This window comes from Fundulus heteroclitus, chromosome 4, assembly GCF_011125445.2.
Source record: "Fundulus heteroclitus isolate FHET01 chromosome 4, MU-UCD_Fhet_4.1, whole genome shotgun sequence".
NCBI lineage: Eukaryota > Metazoa > Chordata > Actinopteri > Cyprinodontiformes > Fundulidae > Fundulus > Fundulus heteroclitus.
This window is the reverse complement of record NC_046364.1, coordinates 18,660,434-18,684,811: the sequence shown is the minus strand read 5'-3', so window position 1 is coordinate 18,684,811 and position 24,378 is coordinate 18,660,434. Positions and strand designations below refer to the sequence as shown.

The 24,378-nt window shown below is 39.8% G+C and overlaps 2 protein-coding genes across 3 annotated transcripts; one reads left to right on the top strand and one right to left on the bottom strand.

The window, feature by feature from the left end:
• The first annotated feature begins 5,621 nt into the window (after nt 1-5,621).
• LOC105936370 lies at nt 5,622-9,316 on the top strand. Its single transcript, XM_012877166.3, has 4 exons — nt 5,622-5,716; nt 6,172-6,349; nt 6,451-6,668; nt 7,834-9,316. Exons 1-4 carry the CDS (start codon nt 5,693-5,695, stop codon nt 8,152-8,154), a joined length of 741 nt encoding a protein of 246 aa, XP_012732620.2. The 5' UTR covers nt 5,622-5,692; the 3' UTR covers nt 8,155-9,316.
• A 1,482-nt stretch (nt 9,317-10,798) lies between these two features.
• Nucleotides 10,799-24,378, bottom strand: LOC105936346 (lactadherin). Of its 2 annotated transcripts, none has more exons than XM_012877129.3 (10): nt 24,191-24,378; nt 20,184-20,309; nt 19,966-20,097; nt 15,124-15,237; nt 14,148-14,329; nt 13,909-14,064; nt 13,660-13,804; nt 13,070-13,254; nt 12,801-12,956; nt 10,799-11,174 (listed from the first exon to the last, which is right to left on the bottom strand). In XM_012877129.3, the coding sequence occupies exons 1-10, from the start codon at nt 24,264-24,266 to the stop codon at nt 11,031-11,033; spliced, it is 1,416 nt and encodes a 471-aa protein (XP_012732583.2). In that variant the 5' UTR covers nt 24,267-24,378; the 3' UTR covers nt 10,799-11,030. The 2 variants fall into 2 exon arrangements, with proteins under 2 accessions (XP_012732583.2, XP_012732582.2); XM_012877128.3 differs by having other exon boundaries at nt 13,070-13,272; nt 24,191-24,377.

Genomic DNA, 24,378 nt, shown 5'->3' with positions numbered 1-24,378 from the left:
GTATGCACTCTGTGTATACAAAATGACAATAAAGAAAGTCTAAGTCTAAGTCTAATGCTATTTCCATTTCTGAAGATTTCAAATATTTCACATGAAAACGTTGGTGTTTTGGGGCTATAGGCGGAGCCTTGCACGTTATGGACTCCTAATCAAGCCCCTGAGCGGTCGGATACAGTTCTGACTGACAAAATCCCAAACAAAATTTGGTGCATCACATGAGCTAACCAAAGATAAGTAAATCAGGCTGCTACAAACGTCTCCTCTCCTGGGCATCAGCATCAAGTCATATGAACTCCTTCCCTCCAATTCAAGTCTCCTTTTGAAACCACCGTGAAGGGGATGAATATCACCACCTTAACCAGCGTGACAGAGTGAATCTTGGTAGTTAGAGGTTAACAAGTGAGGCTATTAATTAATTTATTTTTTTTACCACGCGTATGTTGAAGATGATACAAGGTTATGCAGTTTTCTGTCAATGGATTTGCATCCATTCAAGCCTGTCACTCGGGCTCCTACAACTTCCTAGCAGCGCACAATAAACCAAACTGTATGCTGACCTTGATTTGACGGTTTATCCAACAATCTTCCTGGAAGCCTCACATGCATCGCGTTAGTTGGTGTCATTCAAGCGTTAACGAAGCTTTTCCATATAGCTAACTGGCACAGCCGCAATAGTAAAGTAATGACTGTATGTTGCATATTCTAAATGTATTCAATTTGTAATGATTGAAAACTGTGATGTCATATGTTTTGTCACAGCTTATAATTTGTAGGAACAAAAAAATATATAGTCGGTTCAGTGTATCTCATTTGGGATTTGTAGGTGACTGCAAATTGTTACGTAGTGGAGGTAAAGTGGCGTGTGGTTTTTCGAATTATTTTACAACCAAAAATCTGAAAAGTGTGGCAAAGCTCTTTTATTTAGCCTCCGTTATTGTCACACACCTAAATAAAACCCATCACCTTCAAAAGTGACCTACCTAGTGAACAGATTCTACAGGTGTGTCATTTTAATCTCAGTATTAATCTAGCCGGTCTGTGAAGGCCTCAGAGGTTTGTTAGAGAACATTAGAGGACAAAGAGCATCATTTTATAGAAGAAGGGGCAAGAACCAAGCGATCGATGAAACCCAATCAGAATCAACTTTATTTAGCTAACGTTTGCGGGTATAAACAAGGAATTTGACTTCGGATTCCAACGATCACATTGTGTAAAGAAACAGGCAGACAAGTAACAGAAAGCAGACAGCAAACAAGAGGCCTTGATTGCAATTTCCAACAAGTCCCACTGAGCCGTGGCTCCCAGCGCTGCTCCTCAGGGATCACTACCCCTTCATGTCTCAGGTGTCTCCTTGCTGCTGCACACATTAAGAGGCTTCTGCAGCACCTGCTGGCTGCTGAAGGGGCCATGCAATCATTGGAATCAGGTGAGCTGGAACAGAGAGACGTCTAAAACATGCAGGACGAGGGTCCCTGAGGACCAGGGTTGGCGATCCGCCGACTCAGATGCTGCAGCAAAAACAGGTGGAAGATGGTGCTCTGCTCAGAGGACACCAAAATTTACCTTTTTTCAAAAGCAAAACATTAAGGTGAAAGGTAAACTGGCACTGCGCTGGGATCCTTCTCTGATCTCTGATCGGAGTCGGAGAAAAGGATGGATGGAGGTAAATGCGGGGACATCCTGGAAGAAAACCTGTTAGTCGTTTCAAAATACGGCATGGGGTATGCGTTTAAAAAGTTTAGGTTTCAGAAACTGGTGGAGGAAAATCAAGAGCGGGTCACTTGTGCGTCATAGTTGTTACTGCACTAATCTAATCGGCGAAGACATGATCTCTAACCGACCGAACAGTGACGCAGCCTTGCATCAGTTTTTCACACTTATTGATTTTCTGTCAACGTTGTTGAACGCGGCAAAGATAATTGTTGTACTCTCCAAACCAGCTGCGAGCAGGATGGCGGTCGGGACAGTCATGAGACACCAAGCAGAGGGTGTAGAGGCCATTTCTAGAAAACTTTAAACCAATTAAAGAAAAAACAAAACAACTTTTTATTAAGGGCCCATGTAGCTAATTTGCCTTGTTTAGACGGGCTTCTCATTAGTGGTGACTGTAAGCACAAGCAAGCAATAATAGCAGTGCGGATCAAACAGGCAAAAGTTTGGAAAGAATGTGCAGTAAACTATGACGCACGGCGTTTTATAGACATCGTGTGCAAGTCGCCATCGCCGGCGCTGCCAGACGCAAAACAAACAGGCATCTCTGAACACGTTCATGTTGCCGTGGTGTTTGTCTCAGCAGCTGACGGCTCTCTGTTTTGCCCAGAAACTTCCAGTTCCATGACACGGTTTCCTGAGGTTACACCAAAGTATTGCCTGTCCTGGGCTTTACACCCTCCACAGCCCTCAACTATGAGGAGGAAGTGGCCAAGTGTGGGATTCAGCTCGGCTAGGAGGATTTCTATTCATAGCCCCACTCACTTTCCCCTGGCCAGTCTGAAGCAGACAATGTCTGGAGTTAGAGGTTTCCAGAAGCTTCAGCTGAATATTGTTTAATTCCTCCACAATAACTGGCATAAAACGAGTGTTTCTTTTAAGATGTGGATTGCCGTGGAAGTTTTAGCGAACGGATTGGATGTCTTGACAAACCGCAGCCTTTTAAATGTGACATTTCGGAGATGCAGTTGAAATTGATCAAACAGATCAAGATCCGTTACTGTTGTAAAAACAGAATCAGAATGAAAAAATATGAGAGCACAGTGGTGAAAACTTTTTTTATACTGTATTCCGTGGCTTTTTTAAGTAGGTTTTGTAAAAAAAAAATCTGATATTAGGTTATATCTTTTTAACATATTGCTTCATATAATTACTGTATACAGTGGCAACCAGTCCAGCGATAGGGATCATCCCCCATCCCCAACCCTGTGAGGATAAAGCAAGTTCATAGAATGGGTGAATAGATGTTAAATGTTGATTTCCAGAGATTTTCATGCTTACTTAAAATTAAGAAAAGGCATGTACTAAACTGCACGTTTTCCCCCTGAATGTAAAATGCAGCGCAAAGATCCCCAGCAGCATGTCGAATCTTCCTCAAACACGTGAAATACTCTGCTGGAGGCTCTAACATGTCTCAGCAGAATGAATGAATGAACGTTGTGATTATGTTTGATAGGGAAATGATTGCAAAAGCTGAGCATCATTAAGCGTGCCAGACAAAAAAAGCAAAAAAAGATTGTTTTGTATCAATCAGCTCATACTAGACTGTTTCCCCATTTGTCTGTTTTGGGGACTCTTGTAAATGGTTTTGAAAGTGTGAAAATACACACTCTGTAGGAAAAAAATGTACCATTCCGGTCTAATAAATGGTTCCATCAATTGAGTTGAACTGGTGATATACAAAAAAATATTAATATTAACATATGAATGGAAACAGAAAGAGATGAGAGTGTTAAACATGGAGGATTTTTTTTTTTTTTTGGGGTGGGGGGTTCAGCTGCCTTTCTGCTAGTTTGTAGAATACAAAAAAAGTGTGTGTTATAGATCGATATCCATATAAATGAGCTCTCACATGAGTTTCACACTCTTTCCGTGTCATCTTGATGGGCTTCTGTTCCTGGAACGCCGGCGCTGTGAAGCCATCAGGCATGTCTCCTTCGAAGCTTCTTCACTTAATGGTTTGTTACGGCTTCCTGCGAAACCTGAACAAACCATTGTTCTATGCTGGGAAAACTCTTCTCTGGTCCATCTGCGTGATTTCCAGCTACTCTTATATAAGATATAGCTGCTATGTTTGAGCGTGCTGCAGCTCTGTGAGCAGTCAGCCTTGACTTGTCTAGTAGGGGGCCGTTTTTGTTGCTGTTGCTTGAAATCTTAAATCAGCCTCATGTTGCACTCTGATATAAATGTCTCATAAACCTGCGACTCAGTGTGTTATATGAAAATACTTCATGTAATAACCCCAGTTTAACATTGTTGAAACTGTATTAATTTTTTCTTTTTTTCAAGTTAAATTATTGTTTAGTTCAATTCTATTAGGTTCAGTTCATTTCTATAGTGCCAATTCATAACAAACATCATTGCAAGCACTTCTACAGGACAGACAGATTCAATTTGTATACAGAGATTGAATCATATAGAAAGATTTCAATTCAGGTTCATATATTCCAGGTAGATAAAACATGACAATCAAGCTGGTAAAAGGCCTTGTATGTGAGAAAATCCTGCCAAATGCATTAAATTGTTGACTTTTCTAAAGATACATTTAACCTTTCATTTTTAAGACTGTGGACTTTTACTGTGAGTGAGCCTTCTTGCAGATTTGTGCATACCTTTGACTTTATTTATTTTTTTTGTGCTTCTGGGTTTGTCCAAAAGGTTCTCAAAGATCTGACTGCCATCTGCTGGCTCCTCTGTGAGGATTTTCTTCTATGACTAGTCTTGATGTCAACCAAATGGAAAGCACACTTTCAGACAATTTGAAAACTTTCTAAATAATAATAATAACAATAATAATAATAAAAACATGAAACTTATTTTAAAAGTTATATTTCATCTTTAACAGCCTTTAAAACATCATGCGAGCAACACAAAAACAATAATGAATCACGAAAAACTGAACACATCTAAGCAGCCATAATACGATTAATGTGTCAGAAGTAAGGCGTCTAAGTTCAGTGTAAAAACATAAATGATAAATGGAAGAAAAACCTCAACTTAATCCTTCCAAGTTTAAGCTTTTACCCAAAGTCTAGATTGCTTCATTAAATCAATCATTGATGTCATCAATGTTTGTTTTAAGAGACCATTTTGTTGCTGTTGTTGTTAAATTAGATGGAAAAGCAGTTGATAAAATGGGGTTGGGGAGAATGTTTGCACCAAAATAATGATCATATTCATTTATTTTGAATGTAAGGCCTGAAAAACAAAATATTGGAAAATAACTGTTTGGGCATTGAATTTTGAATCAAGTCATTAAACAGAAGCTGTTGTACAGCAATATTGCAGTTGTGTTTCTGAATATGTTAGCAAATTTTGAAAGCATCAGGAAATATTTAAATTTTAGCCAACAGGATCAATAATAATAATAAAAAATAAAAAAAACAAGAAAAGAAAACCAGATAACAAATTAAGGCACACTCGTCCGTAATCTGCTTTCTGGACCACAGTCTGTACCAGAGGGTGGCGGTTCTGCACTGTTCAACTGGATGCCTTGCAAGATAAAAAGTGGAGGAAGAAGAAAAGATATGAACAAGATTTGCAATAACTTAACGGAACAGTACACTATTTACAATACATAAACCTGACACAGGAAACACAGGAGTGTGTTGGAGATATGAGAGAGAGAAGATGGATGATGGAAGAATTTGGAAATATTAAAGAAACATTTAATGTAATAAATGTACAACAAAAAGGACGAGGAAGTTAATTTATTCAAACAATATATATATATATATATATATATATATATATATATATATATATATATATATATATATATATATATATATATATATATATAATTATTATTATTTTTTTTTTTTAGGAAAACGAAGGTGGTAAAAATGGAGCATAGTTAAATAGTATTTTTTTCCTGTTAAGTGGTTACTCTCCTAACCGGTTGGTGGCGGTAACGCTCACCATACGACTTTTACCAACCACAAAAGAAGAAGGAAGAAGAAGAAGACAACTTTTAGGAAACATGGACAGCGATCAACCTCGAGAAGTAATGAAATCTACTTGCGATCAATTGCATTTCTTTACCTGGTTGTAGTCGCAGTGTGTAGCATGTGTCACCCCCGTGTAAATCCCAGTCAGTAGTTTTATAAATGTTAGGCAGAGAAGGTGCTTTTAACCCAATAATGGTGGCCTGTTGTCCTGCTAGCGTCTTAACAGGCTACCTAACTAATGCAAATATGATTTGTTTGTATCATTCTTAAACTTTACTTCGGTGCACAGCATAACAGGCGCGTAAAGGCTGCAGAATGACGCAAAAATCCGCGTCCTGAATAAAAACGCGTCCATGCATCTGCACGCTGCGTGGTTTTTTCTGTTTAACTGTGTGCATGCAGAACATCTTTAATGTGAAAGCCCTAGTATACTCTAAATCTTGCTTATTGATCATAGATGCATCGTGTGGTATGGATGTAGATGTTGATTACTTTTTTTTTTCTTTTAAAGCTTCATAAAACCATCCAGAGAGGGATGTCCTTCCCTCACCTGGAGAAATGTATGACCTGCTGCTTCCCAGGCCTGTATCACTGTCCTTTCTGTACACCGGCCTTCTTCAAGCCTGCAAAGCGCTCCAAAGTCGTCCTCCATTTAGAGTTTCACCTGAAGAGAGCCTGTCATGTTGGAGGTAATCATCATTTCTTTTTTTTTGTCTGTCGAGATAATTACATTTTTTATTTTCCCCCTTCACTATTTTATTAACCATTCCATGTGTTGATCCTATTTCAGAGTATACGATCCACAAATGTGGGCTGGAGTGCGCCAAACGGCCACATTACCACTGTTTGTATTGCATAGCCTTGCTGGGAAGCAAGACTGACTTCAACAAGCACGTCGCGTTCTGCCAAGCCATGCAAACGGACAAAGATTTGCCACAGGAGCAAGCGTCGATATCGCTCAGAGCCAAAAGACTGGCCGAAACAGAGAGAAACTTGTCATATTTCATGGTACGATTATTGCTCTACTATCATAGACTATTCATCTAGGCAAGGGGAGGCAGGCTTATTTATATAGCACGTTTCATTAACAAGACGATTCAAAGTGCTTTACTTGAACAGAAAAACGTTACAGAGGAAAATATTACGTAGGAAATGAAAACATTACATTAACAAAGGAATAAGCTAAATTAATCCTCGACTAGACTTCTTTAGCTTCACCTTAACAATTTTCATCACTAATTAAACCGTGATGGGTTTTTTTGTGCCTTTTTTTTTGGAGGGGAGGGGGGGGGTGACGTCATTGTCTAATTTGCAAATTTGTTCATACATTTGTGACCCAGACTGTAGGAATAAGTGCCCATATTTGTCAATTACAGAGCTTGCTTGTATGCCCCTTGGAATTTAATAGCCTGCATAGTGCATAGCAGGGGCGGTTCTAGACAGGGGCCAACAGGGGCCCATGCCCCTGTAGAAATGGTTCGGGCCCCTGTTATGGCCCCTGTACTAAAGACATGATGATAAATATACTTCCCATAATTATTTGCAATGGCAAAGAAACCATAACTGATTGGTCACTTTGACCAATATTATTTTTTACCTATACAGTTTTACTCTAAAAAGAATTTAAAACTTAAGAGGTTTCACGTTTAGCTTATGAGCTGGGGGCAAAGTTTTAACTGCTAGATCAGGGGTCTTAAACCTGCAGTTCCAAAGCTACACGTTGCTCACTTAATATTATTACATTATATTAATATATTATATTATTATATTTATTGTTTTTTACGTTTTTTGTTCTGTACCCCTGAGAAAAAACACTGGCCCCACCTTTGCCCCCCTGGTAAATTTGGTCTAGAACCGCCTCTGGTGCATAGAGTTTAAACTGCAATCTAGCAAACAATGATATTGCATGGATCTTTGCACATTGCTGTATTTTGCAGGCTATGGGAAGTCCAGAATGACTTTTTTTTCTAGAAAAGCTAAACAAGCTGCACAGAATTGATGGCAGCAATAGGAGGAGACAGAGCTAGTTGGCCTCCAGGCGACGTCGGGGATTAAACCGCCGCTACTCCACAACACTGGCGGGACTGGTTCTTACTCCCCCAGCCGATCGTCACCAGGTTTCTGTTTTTCCCCTGAACAGTTTTTTTTTTTAAGAAGCTGCTTCTCTACACAGGAGACCAACGACAGCGAGAGCGACGACATCGCCCCGGATCCCCAGAGCAAAGCTGAGCAGGAAGGCTGCAGCAGCAAGGCGGGCCCTCAGCCTGGCAGCATGCTGAGCGAGGACGACGCTGCGGGGGGCGAGGGGACTTTTGTGCAGCAATCCGTGACCAAACGGGACAAGATGTTGCAGGTGAACTTGGATAAACCGCAGGATTGTGACGAGTTCTACTTCATGAACCTGGTGAAAATGTTCAAAAAGCTGTCTCCTTCAAAAAAGACAGATGTCAGGATGAAAATCGAGAGGATCCTGTTTGAAGCTGAGTTCATGTAGACGTTTACGGTTTGACGTTTATAACGGTTATCTTAAGAGACGTGAAACATCTTAATGACTACACCCGTGGGTTGATTTATCGGTTAGCGCCGCACTCTTTTGCCTCTAGCGGTGTTTCTGTGTTTTGCCGGCCGACTGCCTCCTAAAGCTTCTGCTGTCACTGAACCGATTCATCACCAGATTGCTTTCTGAGGCTCGTTTTGGTAGCAAAATCTCAGCAGTCAAGACAAACTCTTTCCTTCCTTGTGCAAACATTCAGGAGACTGGCCCTCGTTTTAGATGCTTCCAAAATAACATCATTTTACAGCATGTTCATATCGGATGGAACTTTAGACCAAAAACAAGAAAAACTGTTGGATGTAAAAACTCAAGTGATCTATACTAAGATTGAAAAACCATAAACTGTGGAGAGCAGCTTTTCTTCCAGCCAGCACACTTTGCCCTGCAGAGAGGCTACGGCCCTTTTCTTTCTTTGTAGCTTAAATGTCACATTAAGAGTGGTGGACAGTGTCATAATAACAGGAAATGATGCAAAGACATGCGGGCTGTTTGTGTTATTGATCAGGAATAACTGAATATTAGCGCGCAGGAACCTGCAGGTGGGCCCTTAGACAGATACTCGGTTGCAGATTGTCTCTTTTTTCGTTATTCCTTTATTTATTTCCTCCAGTTATGTCTCACCTGAATGTTTTTCATTCCTAGAGTTGAGTCGAGCCATGTTCCTTGTTTTTAAGTTTAAGCTTAGGTCTTCTTGTCGTTGTTGCATTTAATTTTTTCTATGACCAGAATAGTCAAACTATTGATGTACTCATAGTTAAAACATCTTTTTCATACAATACAAATCACCAGATTTGTGGTGATTTATTTGAGCATTTCAGTTAATGTATGGTTATTATTTTTTAGATATTTATATATGGATTGATTTTTCTCAGTATTTCTTCGCAGAATTAGGGTGTATAGTCAGCATCTCTAAATGTCTTCATCAGGATTGAGTGGGTGATCAGGCCTATGTTTTTTTTTTTTTCTTTTAAGATGTATTCATTTCCTGATTACTTTTGACTAAAACATGCTTTTTTGATCAATGTTACTCTTTGAAGTAATGAATGTACACGAAGATATAAGCGAAACTTATGAAATAAAGGTTGCAGAGTTTCATTTGCTGCTACGGTTTCAGTCGTCTTTCTGGTGCATTCTGAGAGAGTGCCTGAAAAAGTGCAATTTTAAATAAAAGCTCAGTGTGTGTTGATGTGAAGAATACATGGCACTGAGTAGCTCGCAGTCACAGTACGAGCTCCAAGTTTTCCAAGTTTGAACGAGTCACGGTATAATGGATCTACTGTAAGTCAGGTTTGTAGCCATCTTGCTGTTTTACCTCTAGTTCTCACTTTCAAACTTTACCCGAATACAGAGATATTAAATAAGGATATTATTGAAAAAATATTTTATTTCAATAATTATTGTTTCAGTAACAATTCACTAAGGAAAACATAGATTAACATGGACGGAAGAAGTTTTGAAGCCTTTATTTCTATTAATTATATTTTTCCCCCCCACCTCCACCTAATGAAAACACAACATTTAACAGTAGAATAGTGCACCAGACCAATAAAAAAGCAAAATATTTAATCAAGCAATGCTGTGTTAATAAAAAGTATGTTTAATACCTGCTTAAAGGTTGTTTTTTCAAAAGTTACTTTTAATCTGACAAGCCTCTTAGAAATACATATTCAAATTCATTGAATATGACGGCAGCTTTTCTTAAACCCAAAATTATTATTATTTCAACCAATAATTTTGTTTCTGTTGGAAAATCTGTAAAATATAATGAAATGTGGGAAATGTCTGTTTATGTAGATGTAATGAAAAGATTGCATGTCAAAATGTACACATTTCTCAATAGCAGGTGAAAATAAATCTATTTTGTTTGTGTGGTAGCAACAAAACCTACTTAAATCTTTTGATTGGTTCTCTGCATGTTTCCACTGGTGTTTTCACAGTCTATATTTGGAGATGAGCTCCAAGAAAGGCTCACTCACCATCGCCCTAATAGTTTGCTCCCTCCTCAAATGTGTCAGATTTAAGTCAAGACCAGCTGGGCCACACTAAATAAACTAGGATGGCATAAAAAAATCACGGCAAGCAAAGTCTTGTTGTAAGAATCCATCCAGTGTCTCTTCAGATAATTTTGTCCCATAAAAAAGCAGAGACACATCGACGTACTGTATCCTCAGCGTTGTTCACTAATGATTTGCAGCAAAGTGGTGAGGTTCAAATCAAATACCCTTCATTTGACGCATTTTCAAACAAACGCACAAAACACACTGAAGAGATTATGTTTAACATTTAATAATCTTAGTTCCAGACCAACAATGAGTTAAAAAAAGAAGAAAAATCAGATTTTCTGTGCATATTTTCAACATATTTCACATCTGTTGTACAAATCATCATATTAGAGCAAAGTTACACAAAGTTAAACAAAATTATGTAAAATACACGAGAGCCATCAACTGATTAGCCTGCAAACGTCTATTTAACTTCTGTAATATTTGTACATGTCGCAGCCGTCTAATGTTGGACATTCTATAACAGAGTTAAACCCGTACATGCTGTAAATTATCCAAATGAAAGACTTTTTTTATATATATATAAATATACAAAGCTACTAAAACTACAAATAATCAAAGGAGCGCTCTGTGAGTCACAAAAGGCCGGGATGTCAAACAATGTAGCCATGTAAACATAAAAAAAGTCCCTAATGCAAAAGTGCTATGAGTGTTAGAGTCCAAACTATTCAGCAGACACGATCTCCACAGAGTGCCAAACAGATGAGATCCAGTTTGTGGAAGAAATCAGCTGGATGAACGGGTTCTGTTGGTTCAGTCATCGCAGCCGAGCAGCTCCATGCGTAGGGTGATGCGCTCGTGCCAAACCCAGGGGACGACTCGGACGTATCGAGCATAGAACGGGGGCTCGAACACGTTCTTTTTGTGAGTGTTGTTGTCAGTGTTTCCCTGGAAAATCTGCAAATAACAACCAAAGTCTAAATTATATTCACAGCTAACACGCTTAGTTGTTGCTGTTTAGCTTCTGTCCTTAAAGGAAACGGCTAAATGTTTGAGGGGAGCCAAGAACGGGACACGATCAAGATGAAACAATGCCGTTTCGTAATAATTCAACAGAATTACAGATCAAAGTGAGAAGAAGCATCTGTTTTAAAGTTCACAGCCTGAGGTGACACTAAGGGGGGGCCACAATGTGCAACAGGCACCTCTTTGGATTTGTTGGTCCACCAACTGGACCAGACTCTCTTGTGTGCGCAACCGTTACTTATTATTGCTTTGGTAATTTGTAGGACATCATAGCCCGTCACAAAGTTCTGGTTCCACTACATACACCGTCTTATATGCTACATAAAACACTCCTGAAATTCTTGCATTTGATTTTTGATTAAGATGATCAGTGCCCCCCCCCCAAACTGGCAATGGTGCTTGAAAACTTCGTGCTCACAACCCACGCCCAACCAGAGCATCTATGATCACCTGTTAAAATTGTCAGCATGCTTTATGATTTCATCTCCTTACTAAGGGTAAAAAGAATATCAACGCTTGTTTTCCAGTTTAAATAGAGGTTAATTTACCCTAACTAAAATTCTCACCAAAAAAGAGCTGCATATGATGAGGAGAAATCCCAAATTAAAAGAACCACGGAAGGCATAATATGATCAAACTTTGGGAAGTCATATAACAAATCAGTATTCACATTTACTCGACTGAAGTGCTCTCCTCCATTACAGACGTCCCCTGGTGAAGATGTGTGAAAAACGGTGGACTAATCTACCGATCCATATAAAAGCTGCACATAATTGTGAACATTTTAAGGTGCATTTGAAGACCCATCTCTACTCTTTGGCTTTTGAATTCATCAACTATTTCTATTTCATTTTTTTAAACTAAAATTATTCCAGTGTTTTTTATTTCTTGTTAACTACTAGGAACTATTTCATTCTTGCTGTGCAGCACTTTATAGGTGCCACTTAGGTTGTAAAGCGCAAAATAAATAACGTTGACGATGACCTTGAAAGGCCTTAAAAAATAAACGCAACTTTCATTCCTGCAGATTAATTTCACCTCGAAAATCTTTAAAAATTCATCTTATAACATGTTTACATTTATTTAGTGTCTGAAATTTTTTTTATGTAAACAATTATTATTTACCTTAAATCATATCTGCCTTAGTTGCTGGTTCCCCTAACAATTCTTAAGGTTACTCAAGCACTTTTTAAATCTATATTTGTTTAAGTCAAAGTATTAAAGAAGCTTTATTTTCTAATCCATGACTATAAACAAAAGCCTGTTTCTCTCAGTCCCTCTTCAAAATGGCAAAGAGAAGAGGACATGTCATCGTAGTAAGGTAGAGGTCTGTTTACCTTCATCGATCAAGAAATGACACCAAGAATACAGCTACTTTTCTAAATTTACCCAGATTTACAGTTAGATCAGTAACTGTTAAAAAAAGCTTAAAACAACTGCAACTGTAAGTTTTTTTTAAACATTTTTCCCAGGGGTGCCAATACTAAAGGAAGGTCTATTATAGGCAGAAAATAAGGTACCATAGAAGAAGACAGAAAGTATTCGTGCACGTCTGACCTTATCATCGCCAGTGTTCTCCTCTTTAACGATGCTCCACGACTCGCCGTCATTGCTGTACGCAACTTTAAACTCCGAAACAAACTGCACCACCCCAAAGTCCTTGGCACCCTGAGTGACGATGCCTGAGAGCTGCTTTGTTTTACCGAGGTCCACCTGAGGAGCGAGAGCAGAAGAAAAAGAAAACCCGGTAAGAATCTGCAGGATAAACTGGATTCAAAACCACGAATCGTCGATCCGACGTCGACTGCTTAAAGTTTTTTCCCGACCTGGATCCACTCCGAGCGGTTGTTCTGAGCGGGAGACCAGGCGTTCGTCTTGCCCGCCTTGTCCAGCCGGGCAAACTGAGGGTGCCAGGTGAAGGTGTCGATGCCCCACGTGCGGAAAGTGCTGGAGGCTGAAAGCTGGTCATCCGAGATGAGTCGCGATTTCATTCCCAGGGGCTCGGAGCAACCTGTCGTGTTTGAATAAACTGTGAATCGTGACCAAAACGGAAACAAAGAGACGGGAAGAAAAAAGAGCAGAAAAGAGGGAAGAGACAGTGAATATACCCAGAAGAAAACAGCAATCGGCTTCATCCGGCTTTTAGAGGAAACCGATCTCGACCCGCGGGCAATTTCAACCACTTTAACACCAGGCAGGTTTAAAAAAGAAAGAATAGAAAGAAGTAAAGAGAGTGTAACACAATGTAGGTAACCCAATTACTAAAACCTCCTTACATTAACTCTGTGTTCATGAAGACTTACGTTACTACAAATAATCCTTACAGAACTGTCTTGAGTTGGCCAAATTTTTAAAAAATGAAACCCAGTTTTATTAAAACCTTCTGGAAGTCTGTGGATGCTTTCTGGCCGTTTACCATTTAGCTCGCAGCCCACCAGCTCCATGCGCAGGGTGCAGGCCCTGCGGCACACCACGGGGATGATACGGATGAACTGGGCCACGATGGGCGGGTCCAACAGGTTGGTCTTCGTGCTGTCGTTGTCGGTGTTGCCCACAAAAACCTGCCGCCCACAAACAAGAGCCGGAACGGAAGGACTGAATATGCTGAAGGAAAAGAGGAACTAGCAGGTGTTTTTTTTTTTTTTAAAACAAAGTCACGTCTGACCTTGTCTCTTCGTATCCCGTCTCCTTTGAAGGTGACGTAGCTGATTCCATCCAGGCTGCTCGCCACTTTGAAGGCCTTGATGTACTCCGCTGCGCCCATGCGGCTGGCTCCCTGAGTGATGATGCCCGTCAGGCGCATCTTCTTCTGCATGTTGATCTGAAAAGCACGCGCCGTCAAACCCTCTGAACGCTAGTCGTCGTCCCGATCCGAAAAAGCCTGGCCGTCTCTCTCTCTCTCACCTCGATCCAAGGGTTCCTGTCGTGGCCGGCTGACGTCCAGGCGTTGACGATGCCTTGGTTGTTGAGCCGGGCCAACTCGGGCCCCCAGCGCTGGAGACCCAGAACGCCGTAGTGCACGGAGGACGCGGAAATCTGGGACTCCACGATCGCTCCGCCTTCCATACCCAGCAGAGCGATGCACCCTAGGAGGCAACATTAACTTTGAATTTCAACAACTGTTTTACCAGTTCACAGAGGTGGGGCTGGGCGATAAATCGATTTAATCGATCAATTCGAATTTACAATTCTTTAAGATTTCATTTTTGGAAAATCTGGATTGTATTTTGCCAATACACTCATTGGGTGTCAATGAAGAGAACAGCATGTGATGCTCGATATATGTTTAGCCAAATATATTGTCAAAATATTGTTAAGTGGAAACTTTTTTTACCATAATACGAGGTATTTCATTTACTTATTTACTTTTTTTTTAACTTAGTTTGAAGTTCACAAGTGCAGTGAAGCCTGTTCTTAGGTCAATGTGTAATACCACTAGCAGCAAATGTTTTGTTATATTTTCATTGTTTATAATGGCACGGCTGCCATCTTGTTTTACAAGCATGTTTCACAGCTTGTTTTTAGTTGCACTTTGAATTCAGGTCAACTACCTGACAAAATGCTTGACATAAAAGCAAGGTTTTAAAATAATTTCTTTAATTTCTTTTTATGAAACAAAAAGGAGGAAAAAAATCGATTAATCGGATCTGGTATGATAAAATCGGAGGTTTATTTTTTAATCCATATCGCCCAGCCCTACACAGAGGTCATGCTGTTTTTATCAGCTCCTGGTAAGCCCACTTTGGCTCTTTAGCGTGTGAGACTGCTCCATAAAATGGCTAATACGGAGTATTTGGGACAATTCTGCAAGTCAAGTAAAAATGTTTCATGTTTTCCATCTGTGGACAGAATCTGTAGGGAGTGGGACCGGCGAACGTACGTAGCTGGCACTGCTTCCCGACGTACGGTGAGGGGCACTGGCAGGCGTAGTCTCCGTCAAGATCCCGACAGGTCCCTCCATTCCTGCAAGGCTCTTTGGCACAGTCATTCACATCTAGAAAAAAAAAACACGGCAGCCTGTTATTTATTTCTTTTTTAAATGTCTAATTAAGTGAAAGGGGAACAGGAAACATCCAACACGAATAAATATGACTGCTGTTAAGAGATCTGATGCACAAATGATCCAAACAGGAAACAGAGACACTGGGCTGTTAATCATAATTACCCCTAAATTAAAACGGAGATCAGCGACTGTGGGAGTCATCTCTACATCTCACATGAAGGTAAATTGACAGGGACAATGTTTAGAGTTTGTGAAGCAGGAATAAAGTCTGAACTCAACTGAATCACACAGCAGTCTGATCACAGTGGAAACAGAAAATGTCTGCACTTACATCCTGTAGCCAGATTTCAATGCACTCTAGTCTCCGCAAGATGGCGCTCTTGCACATCAGGAGCCCGTGTCAGCAAGCTAAACGATGACAGCACACCACTCCTGCCTTTCATCCCTCATTATGACCCTTGCACAGTGACTGTAAGCTAACAGACGCTGGGATTAATTCAGGCAACACAGGATGCCATAAAACTCTCTGTGGACACTTTAGCAGGGCAGATCTTAGATCTTCTTCCCCGCTCACCAGGTGGTTAAACGCACAAATGTTTTTGGTCACACGCTTCAAGGAAGCAGCTTACAGGTTAGAACGACCCAAACAACCTGCAGGGCAGACAGATGGGTCAGTGGCACATGGGTGACTCCAGCAACAACAGAAAGATTACGCTGACCTGGAAGCCTGAAAATCTGGATGGACTATTTATGTAGAACTCGGTGCAGCCGGACCAGGTGGCTGCACCTTTTCCTGCCCAGCACCAAACTACAATCAGCTACTGGATCAGTCTGCTGAATCTGTTAATGATGTATGCAGGCACGAGTACTTGTTTCTGCTTTATTTCTTCAACTCTGGATACCTTTTGGTTGTAGGGCTGCAGCTGTCAACTATTTTAGTAATTCATTAATCTATTGATTATTTTTGTCGATTAACTAATATAAGAAGAGATACTCTTCATAAATTAATGAACCACAATAAACAATTCTCTTGAACTAAAAAATAAAATGTATTGTACATTTCAAATGCATTGCAAAGAGCAGAAAGATGTAAAAAAAAATCTATTTAATGCTGACAACATGGTAATCTAAAAATTGGTATCTATCTATCTATCTATCTATCTATCTATCTATCTATCTATCTATCTATCTATCTATCTATCTATCTATCTATCTATCTATCTATCTATATATATATCTAGTCTGTCTAATCTATCTATTTCTGCTTGGCAAAACATTTATTGAGACAATATAACTACGACTGCAACTATTATTTTGGTAATTGTTTAATCTGTGTACTATTTTTTGATTAACGGATTAATCAAACAGCAATTTTTTTTATTTTTTTTTTACAGAACTTGAACAGGTGAAGCTTAAACTATGCCTCTTGAGGAGTTCTGGAAAGAGCATATTTACAGACAAAGAAGGGTTTTCATCATAAATGCAAAATGTATCTGTCTTTAATAATTACTGCTCTGAATGGGTTGTTCTTTCAGCAAATGACATATTTTAGAGTCTGTAGACTCCAGTTATCGATTTGATTACTAGATTAGTTGACGATTATTTCAATAATTGATTAATCACGGCTAATGACGATTAATTGCTTTCGCCCTGATTGGCTGTTTAATTCTTGTTGGTGGGATCATATCTGGGGTCGACAACCAGTTCTCCCAAAGAGCCAAATGACTGACTGTGATTGTTGTCCATCATTGGCCAGACTTGATTTTTCCAAAAGTAGCAACATAAACCTAAATATGAATTTTTTTTATCTGCTCCTGGTAACAGTAGTCATGGCAACAGAACAACAAACAAGGCTTGCAGTACCGACAGCTGAAACTGTTTGTTTCTTTAAAATCATAAAAGAAACGACTGTCAAAGCAGGTGAAATAAAGGTTCTTCCATTCCACTGTCTGTTTATCCAGATGTTGTTTAGTTTAGGCTGCAGTGCCAGGAAACACCAGCTTGTTCTCCACGCAGCCATACTTTGAAGTTCATGGCTTATTAAAAACACAACATTCTGTATGAGTCTTAATTTCCACATGAGTCACCAGGACAGGGCTAGTGCTGCTACCCAAAACACAGTGAGAGGACAGACATTGCCTTCAAAGTAAAACCTTTTCTTTGAGCATAAAAGCAGCAAATATTGGATTTGTAAGCGGGCGTAACACTTTCTGCATGTTGAAATTTAACATTTCTATTTATCCCCATTGGTCAGTTAGTTTTACCCAACAGGCCGTCTGTTGCCTGTGGTGTAAACTGCACAGGCCTGGTCTATACATTTTTGTACCACAGCTCAGTGCTGTGCTCTGGTTGACAAACAACAGACAAGGGGCCCTACAGATAATACTGAGGAGAGCTAAAGATCATTGGAGTGTCTGGGCCCCCTGTCCAGATCCGTTTCAGATACAGAAGCACTGCCGTGGGGCGGCTGTTACGGCACAGTTATAAGCAGAACCGCCTACTGCTGCAGAGCTTTCCTCCTCGAGGTGTTTCATGTGCTTTGTATTGTTATACTCGTTTAAATTGTTTTTATCCATTTAATTAAATGTGCTCTTAGTTGTACAATAAAATAATAACTCACTTAGGTTGATTAGCTTCCACACAAATATGATCCAGTATCTAATTCACGTCGCTAGGACAGTTTACCAAAATGACAATCTAATATTAACTGCAATCGTCTCCTTTCACCCTAACATCCGAGGAGGTTCTTAGCTAAAGCAGACGGCACGGTGATGTAATGCCAGATGAACCTGTTTTGGTCTTGTTCCTGTAAACAAGATCTAAGAGGGCCTGTCTAAGAGGATTGGTCACAACTTAGACACAGATGCCCGAATGGCTTCAACATCACTGGCTCAGCACAGCTTACAAGCGGTCTGGCTGGGACGTAGCCTAATGTACGGTATTAATATCTCTTTAACTTTCTCACGTTTTGTCACATTACAGACACGGACTTCCATGTCTGTATTTGGGATTTTTTTTGTGGGAGACCAACACAAAGTGGTGCACAATTGCGAAGTAGAAGAAAAAAAATGGCAAATCTGAAAAGTGTGGCATGCACATGAATTCTGCTGGAAGGTGAACCCCTGCTCCGGTCTAGTCATTTGCAACCTTTTGTTCCAGTATTGTCCTGTTACCTAGCTCCATCCATCTACCCTCTCCCTGCTGAATAAACAGTAAACGCACCACTGTGAGTTATTACGGTGTAGATGGTGTGTTCAGATGGTGTTTTCCAACGCACATTACCTCTTGCATGTGGGCCCAAAAGGTTCTCTTTTGGTCTCACTGAACCAGGGCACCTTTGGTCACACGTGTAACAAAATTCAACACCCTTCCATAAAAGCCAGATTTATGAATTGCATAACAATTCCTGCAAATCCTCTTCAGATTCTCTCACCTGAGCTGTGGATCCTTGCAGCTACTCCCGAGTTACCACGGGACTCTTGGGTGCACATCTTGGTAGGATTTCAGCTGTCCCTTACTGTTCACATTTTTGATGGACTGAGCAGCGCTTCCTGAGATCCTCAAAGCTTTGGAGATTGTTTTACAACCTAACCTCATTCACAGAGGTCATGCTAGATTGAAACCCTACTATGGTTCTATAGCATGCGAGACAACTCCTTAAAATGGCTAATACGGAGGGGGATACTATTTACCAATTTGTCAAGAATGTCAATGTATCAGAATAAAGTGGGCTGAATAAAAAATGCATGTCCCACTTTTTACGTTTTCTTTTTTTTATTTGCGGTCTTGTTAGATGTTGCTTTTGTTATTACAAAGAAAACCGCACAGAAATGTGCAAAAATGCTCGGTTTTAGCGCAGTTCAAACAGCAAAGTTGCTGTGCGGTCTTTTAAGTCAGGCTGAAATTAGAGCAGATGACCAGACTGTGCAAACACTGCAATTGGTGGTCGGATAGTAGGCTTGGGGTGAGGTTCATTCCCCAAAATATCTCCGCAGCAAAGAAACAGTAAAATGAAACTCTGAAAAATAAAGTATATATTTTAACAGTCGTCTGTATTTCCTTCAGTTCCTTTTTTGTTTTGTTTTCGTTCTTGTCAAAATTTCCTTTTTGCAATAAATAGCTGTTTCTCCAATAATTGCAACTGAGCTGGGAATTGAAATTCTTCGTGGGTTCGGGTCAGGCTTCAGCACAAATAGATGCAGTGTTGACCCTGAGAGGAGGACATCTGAATGCTAAGAGACTTAGAGTGGTCTTTCACTAATTAGCCAAACAAAAACACCACAGATTCCACTGAATGAGACCCTTTCATGCATCTACTGAGCGGACACATCTCTTTCACTGCTGATGTTGAGCTAGCACTCAAAGAGCATCTCACTCAACAGCAATGTGCAACCTTCATTTCATACTGAACTATGTTTTGCCCAAAAAAGTTTCTATACATTTACCTTTAACTTGCACAATGTATTTTTTCATGTTTTTCTTATTTTTATAAATGATTTTCAGTATTTCCTTATACAACAGATGCTCCATGCAAACACACACACACACACACACACACACACATATATATACATATATATATATATATATATATATATATATATATATATATATATTTATAAAAGCCCTTCCAAACATCTTAAATAAAAACAAAGATTAGCTTGGGAGTTGTAATACTAATTGACATCAGCAAGCAAGGTTAAGGGAACAACAGCTTACTAATCTGGCAGTGCACTCCTTCAAAGCCGGGCTGACACCTGCAGACGTATTCGTTGAAGACGTCCCCCCGTCTGGTCGGAGCGATGACCTCGCAAGACCCGTCATTCTTACAGGGGTTTGGGCTGCAGGGTCCTGCAAGAAGGAGGAAGAGTAAAATGCTTCAGTCGTCGCGGCACACGTGGTTTCTCGCCGCAGAACTCGCCGTTTTTCCACTCTACCTGTCTCTGTCAGGTTACAGGTGTCCCCAGCGAAGCCATCTGTGCAGATGCAGATGAAAGGGTCCTCTCCTACTCCCATCACGCACGTGGCTCCATTGTGGCAAGAGTTCACCTCACAGTAGTCAGCTGAACATGACAAGGGGAACGGCGTGTGAGGGTCATTAAAAAATGCTGCTGGCCCACTGCAATACACTAGAGACGCATGAACTGATTGATATTATTGTTTCCAATTTTCTTTCAGCAGACTAAAACGCGTGCTAACTCATCCGTGTGAACTTTATTTGAACTCAGCGGTTTAATTTGGCAAAAGATGAGCGTAAGAAAAATAGTTGGAGAATTACGACATATGGGGTTGGCTGATGCATTTACAGAGTGAAACAGCTGGAGTTTGTTGTTTGGGTGTGTTTAATAAGGATAAAAAAAGTGACTTTTTATATATTGACACTAGGAACTCTAGTGCCTTTCATTATTTGAAAGATGTTCCTGCTCTGAAGGCGCAGTCTCTTAGATGCTAACGTACACTTGCACATGTCTTGGTTACGCTGAGATGTTGCTTGTACAATCATGCATATTGCATTTTTCTTACATCGTTGTGTAAATCGGCTGCTGTTTTTTCCTCTGTTTAACTTAATTATTTCCTTTTTTTTACCTGACCATCCAATATTATTAATAACTGTGAAGTTCTTACTCTGGTTTTATTTTTTACTTTTATTTTGCCTTTCTGATAAGTTCATTCTCTAATGTTTGGAACAAATTTGAGATGAGATTAGCTAATTCATTACTGATTTAGTATGTAACTCTGTCCATGTGTTTTTTGCCACTGTCGCCCCCAGATTTCCCCATTGTGGGGCAATAAAGGAAGTGTGTATCTCTTATTTTCTCGGTTTAGCAGTAAAATACATAAAACAAAACAAAAAGAAGCCTCAGAAACAAAGCTTTGAATGTTAAGAAATTCTCTCTGACTCGTTTGATGACACAGAAACCTCTCTAATAAAGTTTATACATTTTGAACAATCCCACGTTATTTTTCTATGACATTTTGGAGATGCAAAAATCTGTATTTTTTGGCAGGTTTTGACCTGCTAATACCAGAAGTATAATATGCGAAGACAACAAAAAAGCATATTTTCTTACATTCTTGGCATAGGGGTGTTTAAATAGTATAAGCAAAGATAGCACAATACCGTAAAACAGGGTTAGACTATTTTAAAACTAAAAACAAACCGATTACAAAGTTGAAAATTTCAGCATCTTTTATTAGCATGGTTAGCATGGTCAAGATTTCAGAATCTAGCATGCTCCCTTAAAGTGGTCGAAAGCTCTTACGAATAAATCAGAGCAACTTCCTTGAATTCGGTTCAGCTCTCTTATTATCTTCTAAAAGTCGTGCTCTCTCTCAGAGCCCAAATAAAGTTAATATTTGGACATGTGAAAAATGCTGTTTTCTTTCAAATAGATTCTTACATTACTGTATTTCCTCTTATTTCGTTTTTAAACACCCCACTGATACTGAAGATTTCTGACTTGGACTTCTTAGTTCATGCACACCAAAGAGCATTGTTGTCAGAGTGATCTGGTAGCCCTTAGTGTGGTACATTCATTGACTGGAAAATGCTGTAAATGACATGCTGTAAAGAGGAGGATCTCATAAGGGAACTGAAAAGACAAAGATGAGAAATACTGGGAGAGTGATTGCTGAATAAGAATGGCAGGTGAGCTGACAGCAGAAGAACAAAAGCTATGCCGAGTGGGAAACCTTAACAACTAAGAGGACAGGAAAATTACAAAACAAGAATCCAGTTAAGCTAAATGATAAAATATATACAATAGAGACACCTGCTGCACAACAATGTTGAATTTCAGCTAAACAGTATATATTTGCAGCTTTTCCTCTCAATGACTTTAAAAATATTAATGTTTGAGCTCTGCACATTTGGAGCTGTCCCACTGAGATGAAATAACATTTAATTTAAAAGACTACAATGATACATTATCAAAGTTATTTTTGACATACAACAGTACTATTTGATCTAAATGGAGCCAAAAAGAGTAGTCAACACTAAAAAAAGCAAGAAAAACATTGGTGGATTAATATTTTGCCAGCGATGCACTTTTACTGTTGGGAGTCTACAGGAAACCACAAAGTCACACTGGTTTCAGATGAGCAGATTAGCTGTGCCATATACAATAAAGATCTGTGTGAGGATTTTTTTTAAAAACCCACTGAAAAATAGATTTCAGAGTTACAACAAACAAAAACAAGTAGATGGATATTAAAAAATATTACACATTAACAAAAAGTTGGACATAGTAAAGTTGAAGCCATCAGAGACATTGAAACATGTTTATCCTCGGGATTAGGATCTAGTGGGATAAGCCGGGTCGAACAGAGGCATGCGGCCCTCTCAGGACTCGGTTACACAACATTTCAGTGCAGCAGCTCAGGAGAATCTGAGGACACGCACAGCACACCTGACCAACAAGGAGCAGATGAGACAATACAAATGTATGAAAACAGCATGGCCAAAGAAGTCGAGTCGTTCAGTCCAAAAGAGCCAAAACACCTGGTGGCCACAGAGATGAGTAGCACATCGTAATTCCTCCAGGTCAGCGGCACATTTTGCATGTTGACCAGAATTTAGGTGAGTCGACAGCTGCTTGCTGCTGGTTCCAGACAGAAGCACATATGGTGATGTTTCCTGCACCAGCTGGGACATTCTGGGACACCGCAAAGCTGTCACAGGAGCAGCAAAACTAGAACATCTTAAAGTAGTACACGCATTGTTGTTGTAAACGTGTTCACATTTTGGAGTGTTGTGCAAAACTCTTTGGCCCTCCCTCGCTTATTCATTTTTGGAACTCATACAGTCAAATGCTCCATCAGACGTTGCCCCAGGACATACATTTTATTGTGTTTTTGGAGGTCCTTCAAAGTTTTTTTCTTTCAACATCTTTGGCTCCTGGAGACAGGGAATCAGCCAGGCTTAAAATCTACACAACAACATAGCAAAGAGCCATTTCAAAGTAGACCTTTAGATCCTTCTATTACCATGTTCAAAATTCGTTCCCATTTCAACAACATACAGCTGATAAGCTGGAAAATTCAACACGTTGCTGCCGTTTTTATGCTGTCAACGTGAGCTGTAGACATCTCTCAATGTCAGGTCGTTTTGTTTTTAGGTCTGACTACTCTTTTTCTTTTTTCTTTTTGTCCTACTTGTCCTCTTTCTGTATTCATTGAGCTCATACTGATCAATATGCCAACACGTTCAGATGCAGGGAATGGACTAAAAAAACGAGTTTTAGAAAAGCTGCCAGAGTCCAAATTAAAAACAGAAGCAAACAAACAGAAGAAACACTGATTGTGTGCTCTTTAAAAGATTACAAGTTTAACAGTGAATATGGAGAAATAAAGGGATGACTCATATTGTTTATTACAATGCCTACAATGTAATGTGAATGGTGCACAATGCTAAACACGCAACACCAGTGCGTGCCTTTTGTTTTGCCAACCGGTTTCTTACAAAAAACCTCTGTGCAAAATAGGCCCTTAGTAATAACAGTGTTGCGTGTAATAACAGAGCTAAGTCACATTTAATGACCATTCTGCCATGACAATAATAACCTGGTAGCTATGAGGAGAGGTTTAATCTTATGTATCAATTACAATTTTGCCATATTCCGCGGAAAAACTCCGTCTCTCTCCCTCCCTCACTCATTCACTTATTCCACATAAGGATATTTTAAGGAAAAGAAACAAAACATACACATTGGCTGTTTTTTTTCCCCCTTTCTTTTCTTACTCCGTTTTAAAATTACATCCCAATGGGAAAAAGGAGAACACGGTACCATAGAAAACGAGAGCTCTGATTGAGTCTCCATTCAGTTGTAGAGACTTTCCTGAGCCAACACCCAAACGCAATAAACAGACCTTACGAGGAGTTTTAAACACAGCAACTCTGAATGGAGACGCATCGTCTCAAATCACATTTACCGAGAAGACGTACCTCTGAGTGAACACACGCAAAGCAGCAGAAGGAAGGATCCTAAGGTCGCTGTAGTTATATCCCCTGTAGCTTTCATAATTGTTTTTCCCTCACTTTAGTTTGTTCCGTGGAGTTTTTGTCGGGTCAGAGCTGCGCGTCACCCTGAATTCAACAAGTGCTGCCTTAAAGTGCTGTCGGAAATGTCAGCA

Excerpts from the sequence above, each read along its gene's own strand:
- LOC105936370 (XM_012877166.3), top strand. The coding sequence starts at position 5,693 with ATGGACAGCGATCAACCTCGAGAA. Across the intron at positions 5,717-6,171 it reads ACAGCGATCAACCTCGAGAA|CTTCATAAAACCATCCAGAG; the intron begins GTAATGAAATCT and ends TTTCTTTTAAAG. Across the intron at positions 6,669-7,833 it reads GAAACTTGTCATATTTCATG|GAGACCAACGACAGCGAGAG; the intron begins GTACGATTATTG and ends TTCTCTACACAG.
- LOC105936346 (XM_012877128.3), bottom strand. The coding sequence starts at position 24,266 with ATGAAAGCTACAGGGGATATAACTACAGCGACCTTAGGATCCTTCCTT. Across the intron at positions 20,098-20,183 it reads CTGTAACCTGACAGAGACAG|GACCCTGCAGCCCAAACCCC; the intron begins GTAGAGTGGAAA and ends TCCTTCTTGCAG. Across the intron at positions 14,065-14,147 it reads ACAGGAACCCTTGGATCGAG|ATCAACATGCAGAAGAAGAT; the intron begins GTGAGAGAGAGA and ends CGTGCTTTTCAG.